The 16,550-nt window shown below is 52.0% G+C and overlaps 9 protein-coding genes across 9 annotated transcripts; 6 read left to right on the top strand and 3 right to left on the bottom strand.

The window, feature by feature from the left end:
• Window positions 1–364: 364 nt before the first annotated feature.
• On the top strand, window positions 365–670 carry BO83DRAFT_388982 (uncharacterized protein; the record flags this gene model as incomplete). The annotated part of the gene is made up of 1 exon (XM_025532780.1): window positions 365–670. The coding sequence occupies one exon, from the start codon at window positions 365–367 to the stop codon at window positions 668–670; it is 306 nt and encodes a 101-aa protein (XP_025387801.1).
• Window positions 671–1,580: 910 nt separating this feature from the next.
• Window positions 1,581–3,619, top strand: BO83DRAFT_378633 (cytochrome P450). Its single transcript, XM_025531308.1, has 4 exons — window positions 1,581–1,935; window positions 2,017–2,650; window positions 2,701–3,023; window positions 3,077–3,619. The coding sequence occupies exons 1-4, from the start codon at window positions 1,717–1,719 to the stop codon at window positions 3,449–3,451; spliced, it is 1,551 nt and encodes a 516-aa protein (XP_025387800.1). The 5' UTR covers window positions 1,581–1,716; the 3' UTR covers window positions 3,452–3,619.
• A 226-nt stretch (window positions 3,620–3,845) lies between these two features.
• Window positions 3,846–6,273, top strand: BO83DRAFT_378631 (putative C6 transcription factor). Its single transcript, XM_025531307.1, has 4 exons — window positions 3,846–4,027; window positions 4,091–4,213; window positions 4,270–5,011; window positions 5,061–6,273. Exons 1-4 carry the CDS (start codon window positions 3,918–3,920, stop codon window positions 6,213–6,215), a joined length of 2,130 nt encoding a protein of 709 aa, XP_025387799.1. The 5' UTR covers window positions 3,846–3,917; the 3' UTR covers window positions 6,216–6,273.
• On the bottom strand, window positions 6,245–7,317 carry BO83DRAFT_338396 (DUF1445 domain protein). Its single transcript, XM_025528506.1, has 2 exons — window positions 6,560–7,317; window positions 6,245–6,465 (listed from the first exon to the last, which is right to left on the bottom strand). Exons 1-2 carry the CDS (start codon window positions 7,304–7,306, stop codon window positions 6,304–6,306), a joined length of 909 nt encoding a protein of 302 aa, XP_025387798.1. The 5' UTR covers window positions 7,307–7,317; the 3' UTR covers window positions 6,245–6,303.
• A 386-nt stretch (window positions 7,318–7,703) lies between these two features.
• BO83DRAFT_36967 (allantoate permease family MFS transporter) lies at window positions 7,704–9,763 on the top strand. Its single transcript, XM_025529870.1, has 4 exons — window positions 7,704–8,035; window positions 8,094–8,517; window positions 8,585–8,987; window positions 9,052–9,763. Exons 1-4 carry the CDS (start codon window positions 7,822–7,824, stop codon window positions 9,481–9,483), a joined length of 1,473 nt encoding a protein of 490 aa, XP_025387797.1. The 5' UTR covers window positions 7,704–7,821; the 3' UTR covers window positions 9,484–9,763.
• BO83DRAFT_378629 (aromatic alcohol reductase) lies at window positions 9,479–10,772 on the bottom strand. Its single transcript, XM_025531306.1, has 3 exons — window positions 10,584–10,772; window positions 10,113–10,523; window positions 9,479–10,027 (listed from the first exon to the last, which is right to left on the bottom strand). The coding sequence occupies exons 1-3, from the start codon at window positions 10,617–10,619 to the stop codon at window positions 9,572–9,574; spliced, it is 903 nt and encodes a 300-aa protein (XP_025387796.1). The 5' UTR covers window positions 10,620–10,772; the 3' UTR covers window positions 9,479–9,571.
• Window positions 10,773–11,596: 824 nt separating this feature from the next.
• BO83DRAFT_408395 (uncharacterized protein) lies at window positions 11,597–13,291 on the top strand (the record flags this gene model as incomplete). Its single annotated transcript, XM_025534039.1, has 4 exons — window positions 11,597–11,669; window positions 11,712–12,105; window positions 12,248–12,252; window positions 12,357–13,291. 4 exons carry the CDS (start codon window positions 11,597–11,599, stop codon window positions 13,289–13,291), a joined length of 1,407 nt encoding a protein of 468 aa, XP_025387795.1.
• A 354-nt stretch (window positions 13,292–13,645) lies between these two features.
• On the top strand, window positions 13,646–14,216 carry BO83DRAFT_378628 (uncharacterized protein). The gene is made up of 2 exons (XM_025531305.1): window positions 13,646–14,015; window positions 14,067–14,216. The coding sequence occupies exon 1, from the start codon at window positions 13,759–13,761 to the stop codon at window positions 13,999–14,001; it is 243 nt and encodes an 80-aa protein (XP_025387794.1). The 5' UTR covers window positions 13,646–13,758; the 3' UTR covers window positions 14,002–14,015; window positions 14,067–14,216.
• Window positions 14,217–14,296: 80 nt separating this feature from the next.
• On the bottom strand, window positions 14,297–15,719 carry BO83DRAFT_378627 (gelsolin family protein). Its single transcript, XM_025531304.1, has one exon. The coding sequence runs from the start codon at window positions 15,657–15,659 to the stop codon at window positions 14,487–14,489; it is 1,173 nt and encodes a 390-aa protein (XP_025387793.1). The 5' UTR covers window positions 15,660–15,719; the 3' UTR covers window positions 14,297–14,486.
• Between the last annotated feature and the right edge of the window lie 831 nt (window positions 15,720–16,550).

Raw genomic sequence — 16,550 nt, 5'->3', positions numbered from 1 at the left:
CGCTGCTTTTGGCATACTCGTAGGATAGTGGTGAGCTGAAAGATGCCGTCTTCTGCGAACCCGTGTGAACAGGCGGCCCATGCGTAGTTGGTATTAACCAATCACACTGAACATCACATTGCCCCTTGGACATGAAGTAGATACCCCTTCAACCTCTTCACCAGCAATCTACATCCTTCGTGATTCTACAGCTATCTGCGATCAGATCTAAATCGGGTGCTGGAGGATGTCTATAAATACGGGAATATTCACACCATGTCCCTCAACGAAGTACCGCACCCACCAACTCCTTTTCTTATAGGACAAACAATCAAACAATCGTTACAGAAACATACCCTTAGTGCCTTATTATATTCTCATCACCATGCAATGGTACACAGGTTACGGTAATAGAACCATGGGCAAGTGGGCGATTCTCATCAACCATGAGCGTCTGTACTGGTTCTATGGCGATGGGGGAAGTGCGGATGGCTACGGAGAGAGACACTACATGCGTCTCGATTATCTGGGATACATTTCGACATGGTCTCGCGATTATCATGTGTACCATGACAAATGGGATCAGATAGGTCCCACTTCATCTTGTGTCAATGTGATTGACCTAATTGATGTAGGCCCTCCCTTCTCACACCATGAAGAACGGAAACAGCTGGGCGTTCTCCGAAGATGATATTAAGGCGTACGGAGATATCATCGAACGGAATGCTGGAGGGGCTTATTTCGCACCGAACCCTTACTATCATCCTGGCGCACCTTGGCGGCCACGTCGGCCTTGAATAACAGAATGTGAAAAGGGCATGGAGACATGGACTTTTGAGGGCGGTGAATGATGCAGCAGTATAGGGAAAATTATGGAGAGAATTTATAAAGTGTCTTCTTTTCGCTTCGACTCCTCTTTCTGTTGCTGATGCCTTTCTGGCTAGATTTTGGTAGGACTGCTTATCTTGGAACAGTTAGGGTAGACCTCAGGATATACATAACTTCATTAGCAGACCCTGAGTAGAACATGACACTCAAATTCAGATCATTCCTTTCAGCTGGTGTAAATCAAGGCATCTGTGTTTTGAACCTGGATGATACTACTAGGATCTTTCATTACGAAAATGACCAGATTAAGCTACTGTGAAGTATGTACTAAAGTGCGGGAATATATTTTGGGGAATGGATCCCGAAAGGTGCTGAGCACAACGATATATATATATTGCCAATGTGGCTGCAGAGATGATACCGACGCACTTACGTAACAATAGACTGTGCTGGATGTTCATACTGGATCCTGCAACCTATCTTCATGCTACCGTTCTGAGCCAGCGAAGGCGAAGATCATCATCTCTCGGCTGCAGGAGACAGCACTACGGGAGGGAGGGTTCCGCAGCCAACCGCAGTGCGGAAGGACATTCCGAAATGCCGCACTGGGGGCATAAGTGGAAAGCCAATGTCGGGCCGCCGATTGCCAAAGATTGGAGCGGTAGTGCGGGGAAAGTGAAAGGTAAAGTGCGCCCAGACTACCAGAATGGACCAGCCAAAGCTTGGACATGTTGCTCGGTCGGAAATGGAGCCGTAGGAATGACGGCGGGTGGCTGTCTCCAGATATCGTATCCACCATCACCAGCCGAGGACAGCTGCATTGCGGTAAGCATACTTATAAAGGGTCCGCGTCGCTCGCATTCTTCCCTGAAACTGAAGAATCCATATCACATCGTCTACACCACAATCATGGCTATCCAAACGATTCTTATCGCCGCTGCGGCGGTGGTCTACTTCCTGGTGCGCTACATGAACCGCACCGATGTGCCCAAGATTAAGGGCATCCCCGAAATCCCCGGTGTGCCCCTCTTTGGCAATCTCCTCCAGCTGGGCACTCAACATGCCATCGTCGCCCGGAAATGGGCCAAGTCATTTGGCCCTGTGTTCCAAGTCCGCATGGGCAACAAGGTAAGTGAAATATGCGATCGGAGATTCAATTAATCTAAACGGTTCCTGTTCCTGACCCGCCCTTTCTTTGCTTCTTTCCAGCGCGTCGTCTTCGCCAACAGCTTCGACTCTGTCCGCCAGCTCTGGATCAAAGACCAGTCTGCCCTGATCTCCCGTCCCACCTTCCACACCTTCCACAGCGTCGTATCCTCTTCGCAGGGCTTCACTATCGGTACCTCGCCCTGGGATGAATCCTGCAAGCGTCGTCGCAAGGCCGCCGCGACCGCGCTGAACCGTCCCGCCGTGCAATCCTACATGCCCATTATCGACCTTGAATGCACCGCCAGTATCAAGGAATTGTTCAAGGACAGCCAGAACGGCGCCCGCGATATCAACCCCAAGGCCTACTTCCAGCGCTTCGCCCTCAACACCAGTCTTACTCTCAACTACGGTTTCCGTATCGAGGGCAATGTGAACGATGAGCTGCTGCACGAGATCGTTAATGTCGAGCGTGGTGTCGCCAACTTCCGCAGTACCAGCAACAACTGGCAGGACTACATCCCTCTGCTTCGTATCTTCCCTAAGCAGAACCGTGAGGCACAGGAGTTCCGCGAGCGTCGCGACAAGTATCTGAGCTATCTGCTGGAGATTCTCAAGGACCGTATTGCCAAGGGCACCGACAAGCCATGCATCACCGGTAACATTCTGAAGGACCCCGAGGCCAAGTTGAATGAAGGTGAGCAGCCCCACGCGCTTCTGACTATTAACAATTCTGACGATTACCAGCTGAGATCAAATCCATCTGCGTTACCATGGTGTCTGCTGGACTGGACACTGTCCCCGGAAACCTGGTCATGGGCATCGCTTATCTGGCATCCGAGGATGGCCAGCGGATCCAGCAAAAGGCCTACGATGAAATTATGAAGGTCTACCCCAACGGAGAGGCCTGGGAGAAATGTCTGGTGGAGGAGAAGGTGCCGTACGTGAGCGCGCTGGTCCGCGAAACTCTCCGCTTCTGGACGGTCATTCCCATCTGCCTGCCCCGCGAGAGCACCAAGGATATCGAGTACAACGGGGCGACTATCCCTGCCGGAACGACTTTCTTCATGGTGAGTCTGGCCACTATATCGCCCCATCACTACGCGATTGCTAACTAGGTCAGAACGCCTGGGCCGCCGACTACGACGAGGACCACTTCAAGATGCCGGAGAAGTTCATTCCCGAGCGCTATCTGGATATCGGTGAGGGTTCGGGCACGCCGCACTATGGCTACGGCGCTGGTTCGCGCATGTGTGCCGGCTCTCATCTGGCTAACCGCGAGCTCTACACGGCTTACATTCGGTTGATCACCGCGTTCACCATGCACCCGTCCCGAGATTTGGCGGATCGGCCTATCCTGGATGCACTGGAATGCAATGAGATTCCTACGGGATTGACAACGGAGCCCAAGCCATTCAAGGTGGGCTTTACGCCGAGAGATCCGGTGAAGCTGCAGCAGTGGATTGTGGAAAGTGATGAGCGGACTAAGGATTTGTAAAGGGTTTCCTAGTTGACGAAATTTACGATTCTGGATGTATATACATAGTAGAATGCTGCCTTGACCTGTTACCTAACTTTCTCCGTGGCATTAGAATCCCTCCTGCAAGGGGTGACACGGTGCAACTCTGTACGAAGGACACGTAGCGAGCAAAGCAACCCATTGAACCCACCTTCAGCCGAGGAACTGCATCTTGTCCCACTGTAGCCCGTCAGCCATCATCTCCATTGACGAATGACAACCCGAGAGATTCTCGTGCTAAAGCAATGGCTGCGAACTAGACTGCGGAACCCCGCCGTGGTGGCCGATCGGCGCTCCTTCACCGCCGCCCATCCAATGATGCATCGCTGGAATCGCTGCTTCTCAGCATCGTTTCCTCCATCTTTTCGACTCTGCATTCTTGCTCCCCTTCTAAGACATCTCGTCGCTGTCCTCTGGATACTTACCCACCAGGCACTCCCACAATATGGACAGCCATCCCCATGAGTCGTGGGAGCGACCGCCAGACGACGATCTCGGCGATCGGGACGAGGCCCGACCGCGCAAACGCCGTCGCAAATACATCGCCAAAGCTTGGTACTGCTGCTCCCCCTTAGCTACTCGGATGCATTCATCGATCCCATCTAATCTACTCCCTAGTAATGAATGCAAGCGTCGCAAAATCAAATGTAATGGGCAGTCGCCCTGTCAGCGATGCGGTCGCCAGCGCATCGACTGTGTGTACGAGGCGCCTCCACGACCAGAGAGCAGCGCAGAGAACCAGTACGATAATGCTCTCTAGAGATGTAGAAACAAGGAACACGATTAATATGAACCAGTGAAACACTCGACCGTCTCCTGACTCAAATGACAGCCATGCAAGAGCAGATCACCACCCTCACCACTGCCGTCCACGCCTTGACGCAAAATACCCTCGTCTCAACAGCAACAGCACTGCCGCGGTCGGACATAGCATCTCAGCGACCCTTCCGGCGGCACTCCTCCATCAAGGAGAAAGAATCTGTCTTTCAAGGCCCAACCACCTCCGCGTACAGTCTGGACCTAGCGAAATCCAGCCTCCAGCGTCGCGGAATCGTCGAAGAACATCCCGATGTCGCGGATGCTGAAGACGGCGATGTTGATGGCGACGAGGGTGATACGGCACCTTCTCAGATCATTCCCATGGCTGTGGCTGCGTCGCCGCCACGCACGCGCCATCATCCGTCCGGTGATCCCCTGTGGACCATCGGGAAGAGTGAAGCGTTGCGGCTGTGTCGCGTGTACGAGGAAGAAATGGGAATTATGTACCCTGTGCTAGAGCTACCGCAGCTCCTGCACCAGGTCGAGTTGTTGTATGGGGCGGAGTCGTGGCCCCGGGTACCCGTTGCTCAGGGAAACGAAGAGCAGCTGGATAGAACTGATGTGCATATTCTGCGCCTGGTGTTTGCTTGTGCGCTTACGGCTGAAGCAGCGGGGAGCAGTGCCCTGGCGATAAGCTTGTTCGAGAGTGTCCGAGAAGTGGCCGATAACTTTGTCTGGGGAGCAGCGGGGATCAAGAACATCATCTTCTTGACGTTGGTGGTGAGTACACCCGTACCCTATATTCAGAAATTTGTCTGAATTGTTACAGGCCATCTTCTACTTCCAAATCGACGAAGAAACCCTCGCCTGGCGCACGATCGGCATCGTCGAGCGCATGTGTCTCGAACGAGGCCTTCACCGCCGCGAGACCCTCAACCAGCCCTCCATCATTAAAGCAGGGAAGGACCGTGTTCTTCGCCTCTTCTGGTCCATTTACATTCTCGACATCCGCTGGAGTTTCGGCACCGGCATGCCTTTCTCGCTTGAGGACAGCGACATTGACCCGTGGCTACCTGAGCCGGAGGAAAGGACGCCCTACCTGCGTGTCATGATTCGGTATAGTCGGACTGCAGCGAAAGTGTGGAAGTTTATTTCAGCATTCAACAACACCAATGAGATCAAGAAAGAGGAGATGAATTATTTGGATTGGCAAGTCCAGCGGTGGACGGCAGACATTCCGCCCGTGTTGAGCATTGACTCGGGTAACGTCCAGGAGGACGAGCCACGGAGCTTGCGTCGCTTGCGGTCTCTGCTGTATTTGAGGGCGAATCAACTGCGCATGCTGATCCATCGACCTGTGCTGCACTCAGCGGCACATATCGCCAAGTACCCTGCAGAGTCACAGACCGTGGTAGAGTTGGCCAAGGAATCTATCCGATTCATCACCAATTTGAACGAGACGACGGACATCTATCGCTTGCAGCAAGTGACCTTTAACTGGTTTCTGGTGTCTGCTGTCGCGGTGGTCTTTCTGGCTGTTACGCAGGCTCCTACCCTCTTTAGTACCACTTGCAAGGAAGAGTTCTACATGGCCCTGGAGCTGATCAAGGGCTTTTCGACGAGATCGTATATTTCGCAGCGGCTGTGGAAGTCCATTCGAAGCTTAAGGAAGCTGGGTCCACAGCTCATGCATCGGCCGGTGCAGAGTCAACCGGAGCCCGAGTGGAGAGGAGGCGCTGCAGTGCCAGCGGAGAGAGGGGACCTTGGCAACGTGGTGGAGGTCGCACCGAGCCAGTCAACAGGCACACAGGAGCAGTCACCGCTGGACGGGGCGCAGATGACGCGCGAGCTAATGGAGTGGTTCGAAGCGGTAGGGAATCTCGAGACGCAGATTATGGGCATGGCGCCCGAGGGGTTTGATGCCGGGTGGCAGCGATATGACTATGGGGAGGAGTTGTCGACTGTGATGAAGGATTGTTTTTAAATCCTTCTTCCAATGTGTAGCATTGTTCTAGTATCCAAGACGCTATTCGCTTCATAACGGGTCTTTCTATAGTGTATGTCTAGTACCATCAGATCTTTGCTCGGAAAGCCGCGATCCCCCCCTTCAACCTCTCCAGATCCTCCACGACCCAATCCGTAACCAGCATATGTCCCGGCTCATGCGCAAACACCAACCCATCAATCTTCTCCCCGGCCGCCTCGACCGCCATCTGTGGCGTCACTCCACACGCCTAACCATGATCCCGCATTAGCATATTCCACATACACTTCATCCAACGCAAGGGGGTAAACAAAAAGAAGAATAAGAAAGTATATCTTGCATACCCAAAAGACAGGCACCTCCCCATCCCCAAACTCAACCTTGTCCCCAAAATCCGGATCATGAATATCCCGAATGCCCAAGCGCTTCACCGCATCCCAGCCCCAAGCAATCGGCTCCCCGTGCGTGGCCAGATACGGGCGCGTGATGTCCCGCACCCGCTCGACCTCTGATTCGTGATATGGGCGCATCGACACGGTGCAAGTTGCGTTGGTGAAGATCCCTGCAGGCGAGAGAGGCAACGAGGTGCGATACATTGGCACGAGGGTGTTGGTTACTTGGTGTCGTGGGGTTAGAGGCGGGATGGCATTGCAGAGAGCCGCTTCGAAGCTGTAGGAGCAGCCTAGGAGGAAGGCTGTGTAGTTTTCTGAACTTTGTTGGCCTTCAACATCATTCGCGGACCAGAGGCCGAGTAGGTCGCGTTTGTTTGCGGCGATGCATTTCCCGTGCTTGTACACTCGGTATGCAGGACAGTCGGTGCGGATGTCAAAGTCGCTGTTACGGATGCATGGCGTTGGGGAGATTTTGTGGGGGTTTCCCGGGATGCTGCTGATTCCTAACAGTGGGCAGGCCACGGGATTGCGGAGGCAGAGGTTATGGAAGTCTCGGCTGTATTTCTCAGGCAAAATGAGGAGATTGGCTTGCAGGTTAGCCCCAGAGTAGCCGGCTGTGTTGGTAATGGTGTTTTGGCGGGCCAGAAGCCGGGTTTTCTGGCTGCTTAGGGTTTCCGGTGTCTGGGTAGTGAAGGTCATTTGGATTGCTGCATGAATCCTTGTCATATGTACCTACCGTGCAGTAACTTCAATATTGAGTTAGCATATATAATCAATAACCTCTCGACCGATAGACCTGATAGCCTATCAATCGTTTTGTATCTACCCCATACTCCTCGTGTCTCTATCGGCAGGTGGGCTCCGATATCCGGGGATAAACGTGTTGGTGCTCCACCAGCGTGATAAGCGTTGGTCGCTTTAGTCCGCGATTTCACCAATGAGCGTATGCCAGATGATATCCTCCCGGGAAATCTTAACTTTGCTTATCAGTCCATCGGCCCGATGGGTGACCCTGTGGAGCGTAATGCTACTCGCCCCTCACGATAGATAGCTTCCCGGTTTAGTGGCCGTGTTATCGATCCGTTGCCGCCTTCAGGTGCTACCCTGAAGGTCTGGTCCATGGTTCTTAACCCCAGATCTTCCGCGTTTGACGCTTTCATCATCTTCCCTCTTCCCCCACTTTCTTCTGGGTTTCACAGCTCACTTCATCCATCATGACTACCGATCAGATGGATCCTGTTGTTGAGCGTAAATCGCTCGAGAAACCATTCGAGCAGGCGTCTCCTGAAGAGACCGCCATTGGCGCCATTGACGATGTCGTGCTCGATCCAGCGAAGGAGAAGAAGCTTCTCATGAAGCTCGATATGGCTTTTGTGCCCATCATCATGTTGACCTACCTGTCGTGTTTCCTTGACCGCAGTAATATCGGTGAATAACCCCCATTGCATATTCCCCACGTTGGTACAGCTGGCTAATGATCATCCAGGTAATGTGAAGGTAGCTGGCATGCCTGAAGACATCCACGCCTCCGACAGCGAGTACTCCACCGCCGTGTCTATCTTCTATGCCACCTACGTGCTCTTGGAAGCACCGTGGGCGGTAGCAATGAAGAAGCTCACGCCACGGAATATCCTGACCGGTCTATGTATCATCTGGTCCATCACTACCGTGTTCACGGGGTTCATTCACAATGTTGCCTCGCTCTACGCAACACGATTGATCCTCGGAGGCTGCGAAGCCGGTCTCTTCCCCTGTCTGAACCTGTACTTGACCATGGTGTACCGTCGAGAAGAACAGGCAAAGCGCGTCTCATACCTAATGAGCTGCGCCGCCATCTCCGGTGCCGTGGGCGGTCTCCTCGCCTATGCATTGCTGCACATGGACGGTATAGGCGGCAAAGCCGGCTGGAGGTAAACCTATCCCCCCTTCCTCATCATTCTCAGCCATCCCATCCCCAATGCTAATGAAAGAATCAAGATGGGTCTACATTATCGAAGGAATCTTCAGTCTGATCTGCGCCGTCCTAATCTGGTTCGGTCTCCCCAACGACCCCAGCAACGCTTACTTCCTCACCGACGAAGAGAAGTACATGATGCGCGTGCGCAACGAACAACGCCGGAAGTACATGGGCAGTGAGCACTTCAGCTGGGAGGAGATGCGCATTGCCCTGCGTGATCCCAAGCTCATGTTCTCGGCCCTCACGCAGTTCTGTCAGGACATTCTTCTCTATGGGTTTAGTACTTTCCTCCCGACTATCTTGGGGAGTCTGGGGTATAATAGTCTTATGAGTAATGTCCTCACGGTACCGGTGTATATTTGGGCTGCGATTGTGTTTATTGCTGTGGCGTTTTGTGCAGATCGATTTGGGAGGTTTTCTATCGTATGTCTTCTTCCCACTAGCGGTCCTTTTACTATAGATGAAGTGGTGCTAACATTATGCACAGTTCATCTTAGTTACGAACATCTTCGGCATAGTCGGTTACATCCTCCTCCTGACCGTCTCCAGCGACCCCGTAAAATACTTCGCGACCTACCTCTGTGGTGTGGCTGTTTACACCGGTGTCGGTCTGAATGTCGCCTGGTTGAACGTCAACGTGGCTCCGCAGTACCGCCGTGCACTTGCGATCGGCCTGCAGCAGACGGTGGGCAACTGTGCCGGTATTGTAGCGGGGCAGGTATACCGCACATCGCCATATGTATTGGGGAACGCGTTCTCGTTGGGGGCATTGGTGGTATCGCAGATAATTGTCGCGCTTCATGCAATGTACCTGAGACGCGAGAATAAGATGAAAGAGGACATACTGGCGGGTGAGAAGGAAGATACGCGAAGAGTGAAGACCGGCGATGGCGAGGTGGAGTTCAGATACCATACTTGATATCTCTAATTTTTTCATCAAAGATTTATTGCTCGTTCCAAGTACCTGGTGCTGCTACAGTACAACAAGAAACATCATCCATGACATCCTAATTGACAAGCGACCCCACAACCTCATCGAAATCCTCATATTCAAGTCCCAACCTCTCATTCCACGATCCCCCAGACACCCGTGCCCAATCTCCATACGGCCCATCCGGGAACCTCGCCCACCCAGCCGCCAAGAGTAAAACTCTCACGGCAGTAAAGTCCCCACCCTTGAGCCGCTCGGTACTTTCTTCGATAAGCGGCTTCAAGGCAACATCAGTGACCTTCCAGTCCTTGCCGGTGGCTTTTTCTAGAGCACCGAGAATCTGCTTCTGAGTGATAGTGAATGACTCGACGTAGACGTATTGGTTCTGGGTAACCTCCGGGTTCTGCAAAACAGCAACGAGAGCACGGCCGATTTGAGCGAGGGTGCTCACGGAGGCCGGGTTGGTGCCCTCGTCATAAAGGGTTGCTTCGTGGGATTGGAGGTTGAAGCCTAGGAAGCCGTTTTTGACACCCTATTGTGGAGTTGTCTTAGATTTTCTTCTTCAATGCAGCATAGGAAAGTATAGCACTATAAGTGTGTGCTGTAGATCTACTTACCGCATCGAAAAAGGGTCCCGTGATGAGCGCAGTCCAAGTTAGCCGATCCTGTCTCTCCTTGAGATAATCGACGTTGGCTTTCTTGCCGTCGAGAAGCGGTGCGAGAGCCCGGACACGGTCGTCGGCGGTGTTGTTGCCGAATTCGCTGGGGATGAACCGTTTCACTCCTGCATCGACGGCAGCGTCGATGAGTTTCTGTTGGAATGAAAGACCTGCATTGCCTACGATGCTGATCACGGCATCTTGGCCCTTGAACGCGGAGACGAGCGAGTCGTGGCTGTAGTCTGATTTGATGACTTGAAGGCCGTCGGGGAAAGAGCTGGTAGATGACTCTCTGGTGAGTGCGGTGATGTTGAAGGCTTTGGATGAGAGGAAGGCTTTTAGGACATGAGAGCCTAGGTTTCCTCCTGCCTGAAAGAGAGTAAATGTTAATATCGAAGGGTGGGGGAGGAACTGAATTGGGTCACTTACTCCAATGATTACCACATTCTTTAGTGAGGATGCCATCTTGCTGGGATGATTATGAGGCTTTGTGGTGCTTTAAGTTGTTCGTAGTATTGAAGTATCTCGCTGGCAGTTCTCCAATTCCTGTACTGTTCTGCAGATATTAAAAGGATACGATGATCTGTTCATCCAGCGCTTATATACACAATCTTGCTCATCATGATTGGTAATCACGTAAGTGATGCCGTCTGGAAAGTGTTTCCTAAGTATGCTTAGCCATAGGTACCTGGATATCACGCCATCTCCATCATCCCGGAATTGATCCCGGTTTACAACTCGGCAGTGAATTGACATGTATAGTTCCGAGGGTCGAGTGCCTTCTGTTCCGGATCGTCTAACGCTAAACCACTTTAGGCGTGAATGTGCGATTGGTCGAGAAGGGGGCAGAATGACACAACTTAAGTGCCGTGGTGGATTACGACTGCCAATCAGCACATAAGGCACAATGCACAAAGACAGATTCCATCATTCATAAGCGTTTACCTGAGCCAAAACACAACGTACCATTGCAATTATTAAGCGCCTGAGCTCATGAGTGGCCAGCTGCAAGCATCCTGTAACGGACACTGACGCGCCTGTTCATCCTTCCTTCTGCGTGCGTGAAGCCCTCATGGCTGTAATGGGGCAACATGAAACGCCAAGAACTGGCTCAATCAAATAGAGCAGTCAAATCTCGAGGTAACTACGTAGTCATAATAACACACTAAATATATAAGCCACTAACATAGATTAAAGTGGGGTGCGCACGGTGTAAGCAGCGTGTAAGCTAGTCAGCGATTCTTATGCCAAAGTCAGGACACTACTTATCGCAGCGAATTAAATGTGACGGAACTAGGCCTTCTTGCGTGGCTTGCACTCGGAGAGGATATGACTGCCCGGGGTATCGCAAGGATGTTAAATGGTCGGTAAAGCAGGAAGCGAAAGGTCTGGCTTCACAAAAATCGGAACAATCGGTGTCTTCATCACAAAACGGACCTCTTATGAGTTGGTTCACTGAACCAGCGGAGAAGCTACGTCTCGCTTTGCTGAGCGATCTGCAACCTCTTGAGCGTAGTTAGTCCTCTAGTAAGACCATTAAGCAATGCAAGACATCAGACCCATATGGTGAAAGTACAGAAGCGCCCAATCGTTCGACCACAGGCAGCGGTCCAGCACTTACATTGCAGACCTCCGACGCCGAAAGCACCCCGGGGAAACAACATGACGCTGGAATAGTATCACGACTAGCTGATTCGTCTACAAAGTTGCGAGCATACTATTTTTCTGACACATGCCGTATCCTTTCCGCTTATGATTCTCCAACGAATCCACTACGAGAATCGGTCGCGCGGCTATCCACTGAGCAACCCGTGATGAATGCCTGCTTTCTATCCATATCGGCTTCACATCCTTCACAGCAACAATGTGAGATGAGTATGCTGGCTGCAAACCACCACACAGGTACGCTTTCAAGTCTCGCTGCCGAATGCAGCACTCTGGACAAACAGTCGTCCTCACACACACACACACACACACACACACACACACACACACACACACACACACACACACACACAAAAAGGCTTCGTCCGACCGAAAGAACACCTAATATGCGACTGTCTTACTTCTTGGGATTACTATGATCGGAAAAGCTTCAGTGTGTATATCTCGAGTGCTGTTAAAACCCTCACTAATTCCAATTCCTACCCAGTCAATGAATGATCCATCCTCACTGGGAATGCAGCACCTCGAATTGACAAGGACTGTTTTTCAAGACTTTCTTTTGCGAAGGTCATTCTGATTCTTCAGCAAATTCCTGTTTTCAGGGCCAAGATGACCCACGTCCTCGACACTTCTTCGTCGGAGCTTTAGCTTACTGGGAAGCCTTGATGTCTTTTGTCGTGGACAACAGCACAGACACGACAGACTACCTCCTACCCTTCCGCGACGACGTGGAGCGGGATGTCTCCCAACTCTTCATCTATCTGTCCAGAATCGGCTCCCTCGCGCGACAAGCGCACCATCTACGGCGGGCAACAGCTTCCCCGCAACTGACACAAAAAGACCGACACGAACTTCTATCACAAGGCAAGCATCTAGAAGAGTTGATAGGCCAATACAGATTTCCCCGTCAGGATCAGTTCCAAAGTACAGGTGATCAATCTACTCCAGTCCTCCATTTCCGATTCCTAGCAAGATCCTGTGAACTATCGATTATGCTCGAGCTGTGTCGAGCATTTCCCGAGTTGCTGCGCCGGGACCAAGGGGAGTTGGATCACGACACTCAAAAACAACATCTGAGTACGCTGGCCATAACGATACTCACGCTGATCGCCAAGATACCTGAAACAACTGGAACGAGGGCAAGTCATATGCCGGTTCTTGTGATGGCGGGAAGTACGCTTCAGGTTCAGCGGATTGAAGACATGAATATCGATATGGAAGTATCCACTGAAGGTGCACCGGGATCATCTCGTACAGGTGGACAATTTGATATACAGTTCTGGCAGTTATTTGTCGATTCTAGACTCGACAAGTTGGCGACTTATATAGGGTTAGATACATTGCGGCGGGCATGTAGGATTGTGAGAGAAAACTGGGCTCGGGAGGATCGATTATTGTTGTTGAGTAGTTTATTGCATGTGCATTGGATCGACGTGATGATCGATAATGGATTGGAGACTCTTATAGGATAGATTAAGACAGATTGGGTACCTGATTTGACCCCAGGGTATCTACCACCGGCTCAGAGAGACTCCCACCAGGCCCATGTCTATGTTTCATCAGAACATCCATGATTCCCCTGGCCGCTCCTCTCATATCCGCCAGGTTATCAATTTCCCCATCTCCATGGCGAAATGAATGAATTACGACAGCCAAGAGATTTACTCGGAGAAGATAATACACAAATTTATCTTTGTTCCTTGGGGTTGCAAAGTTAAGGTTGTAGTCGGAGAAGGGGCAGTACTACGTCACGGCTCTTGGATGACGCCATGACTGACGACGCCTGTATTTATCCCTTGCCCTACCTACTTCGACACCAGGGCCCTTTCACTTCAACAGACAGTCTGACAGACACAATACCTTTTCAATCATTCTGAGCCATATTCTTGATATCATTACAATCCTTGCATCGTACGAATAAATCCAGAAGAATACTACAATGGGCCTCTGCATGTCCCTCATGGGCCGCAACCGGCGGAGATACCCCAGTATGGGCATGGGCGGTGGCTACGGCTACCCTCCCCCGCGCCCGCACTACGGTGGTGGAGGGGGCATGCCGATGCATTCCTACGGACGACCCCACGGTCCTCCTGGCGGTGGCTTTGGTGGTCGAAGAGGGGGTGGCTTTGGACCGCCTGGTGGGAGGGGGGGATTTGGTGGGGGAGGAAGAGGGAGATGGTAGTTTTTGAAGATAAGGTATGTCGGCTGGTGATCTCTTAATTGGTATGTGCTAATATCTAAACGTAGGGCTGGAATGGTGTTGAGAGATACGAGGATATATGAACGGGGCTTTCTGGCGGGCGCAATTTGGAGTTTGGAGTCAGCTGTTTGGATTTCGGATATTATGGACGTGTCGAAGCTGCATAGACATGCTTCGTGTGAAAGAGAAGAAAGCAGGTTTTAGTTCATTGCCATCGAGTTATCATCGGGGCAACCGACAATCCGCTGCGATTAGATCACGATACACATAACTTGCTTTACATTTCTCTGACTGATGTTCAATGAATCATTTTCGATAGATCCAAGGTACTGGACCTTTGATGGTATATACTACCCTAGACGATGGACTGTGACTGTGTGGAACCTGCCGCTCCAGTAACTGTGCTGGGGTCATCGATGCTTGTTTCACACACATATATATTACACAAATATGGCCTAAGCACATACCTAGGCCTCGATGGCTCTCATGAATGCCGGGCTCTCGTAGCCCTCCACGACCTTGGCGATCGGGATGTAGTGCGCCTCTGGGAGCTGGTTCTGCAGCTGACGGACGTAGTGTTGGGCAACCTTGAGCCACAACGCTTTCTCACGCTGGCTGGCCTCGGAGCCTTGCCAGACCCACAGCCGACTGCCAACATCGTAGAGAAAGATGTCGTTTCCAACCAAGTCGGACTTGCTCACACGCTGGCCATCTTTGACCAGGTCGAAAGTGAGTGTGCCGGACGAATCGCTCAGTCTAAAGAGCTTGCGTGACCGCACATCACCGCCCTCGTCCGTGCGTTGGGCGAAACGCCCCGGTCGCGGAGCCTGGAATGTGGATGGGTCGGCCTCCTTGCCTCCCAGCAAGTCCACAATGACCCTGGAGCGCGACTCGAGCTGCGACAGAACCTCAACATCAATATGCTTAGCAAGAGTCATGTCATTGACCACCTGCGCAGCCTTGGCCTTTTCCATGGGGCTGCAGTTCTTGCCCTGCCAGACCCAGATCTTATCGCCCTTGTCCAGCACGAACACATCATTCTCGTCGAGGCTTTCCCAGGTGGGCTCCACCTCGTGCACGATAATCGAGCGACCTACAGAAGGATGCTTGAACACACGAAGCAAGGTGAGAATCTCCTTGGGTGCTTCAGGCTCGACGTGGTGGAATCCAGACCGCACGCCGCCCGACCGGATGGAGATGTGCCGGAACAGTCCCAAGAATTCCTCGGATGGCTCCTGTTCAATCTCGCGATGCTGCGTCGCGGTGCCATGCAGGAATTCATCCAGCTCGACCGTCTTGTAAGCGGCTGTACCGGCTTCATCCTGGGTGGTCTTACTGCCCAGCCAGAAGAAGATGTCATGACCCAGCTTGTCCCCCACCTTGTACGAGTGCAGCACGATGTAGCTGTCTCCGTTGTAGAACTCTCCCGTCCGCTCCTTGGGCCATGGTATAACCTCGAAGTTCTCGATCCTCCACACGAACAAACCCGGCTCCTGGCCGATAGATCCGTTGTTCCAAGCGGGCTCGGTAGCGGCGGAGTTGTACTTGACACGGTGGTCAAGGTCGGAACCGATTAGTTCCACATTGCTGTCCTTGATATCGTATTCTTTGGGGTGGACCAGTCCTTCGTGAGGGGGCATGCTGTCGGTGAGAGAAGTGGTAACTGATAATGGAGAACGGCTAATAAGAAGGGTGTTGACTGTCGAGTTGAGGGCATGTCCTGCAGCAGCTGCTTCTGCGGGGTCCGGCAGAACTGGCGGGGGGTAGGGCAGGCGGTGAACTCAGGGGAAGATCGCCCTCAGGCTTGCCTGATGTGGGGTGTTGAACCAGCCCCGGCCAGTTGCCCCGTTGGGATGTCATCAACATTCCACAGGGTCAGTTTTTGTTAATGGGACTTCCTTGGACAGGGTGTCGCTCGCGTGGTTGCTACTCCATACATCCACTACTCCGGTTGAGCCAATGCTATTTCCCCATCGATGACGGTCGTCCAACGTATATACCCACTTATGGCCTGCAATACAACCTCCCACGCTCCCTAGGAGACGACAATCCTGTAGAGGTGTGCTCTCCTGCATTTGGAATCTACAGATTAAGCTGCACAAGTATTTTGAACAGGTTATTGCACTTATACCCCTAGCTCTTGTTGCTGGCAATGGCTCACTTGCTCTCCATGACCTTACTATACTCCAATTTCAAGAGCTGGGGCATCAAGATTATGCGTCTACTCCACATTGATTGCCTGCGAGGGACATCTGTGACGCATCCATCTCCACGACAAGCAGCAGGGGAACTGAAACCACCTTGAAGATTATATTGAACCTTCCGCCTCTTGATCTGCAGTTTTACTATCCCAGCTGTCACCAGCCACTAAGCTGACGGCACCACCAGCTGATGCTAATTTGTTCTTGCCACACTTTGAAACAGGCAGACGCACCGGGTATATCAGGCAGCCGATGAAGTACACAAAAGCTCCGGGGGATTTTCCCAAGCGCATAAAGTACCGTTGCTGTCTCCAGAATTTCCGCAATACA

This window comes from Aspergillus eucalypticola (assembly GCF_003184535.1).
Source record: "Aspergillus eucalypticola CBS 122712 chromosome Unknown BO83scaffold_13, whole genome shotgun sequence".
Lineage (NCBI taxonomy): Eukaryota > Fungi > Ascomycota > Eurotiomycetes > Eurotiales > Aspergillaceae > Aspergillus > Aspergillus eucalypticola.
The sequence above is the reverse complement of the archived record's forward strand: the minus strand, read 5'-3'. Positions and strand labels throughout refer to the sequence as shown.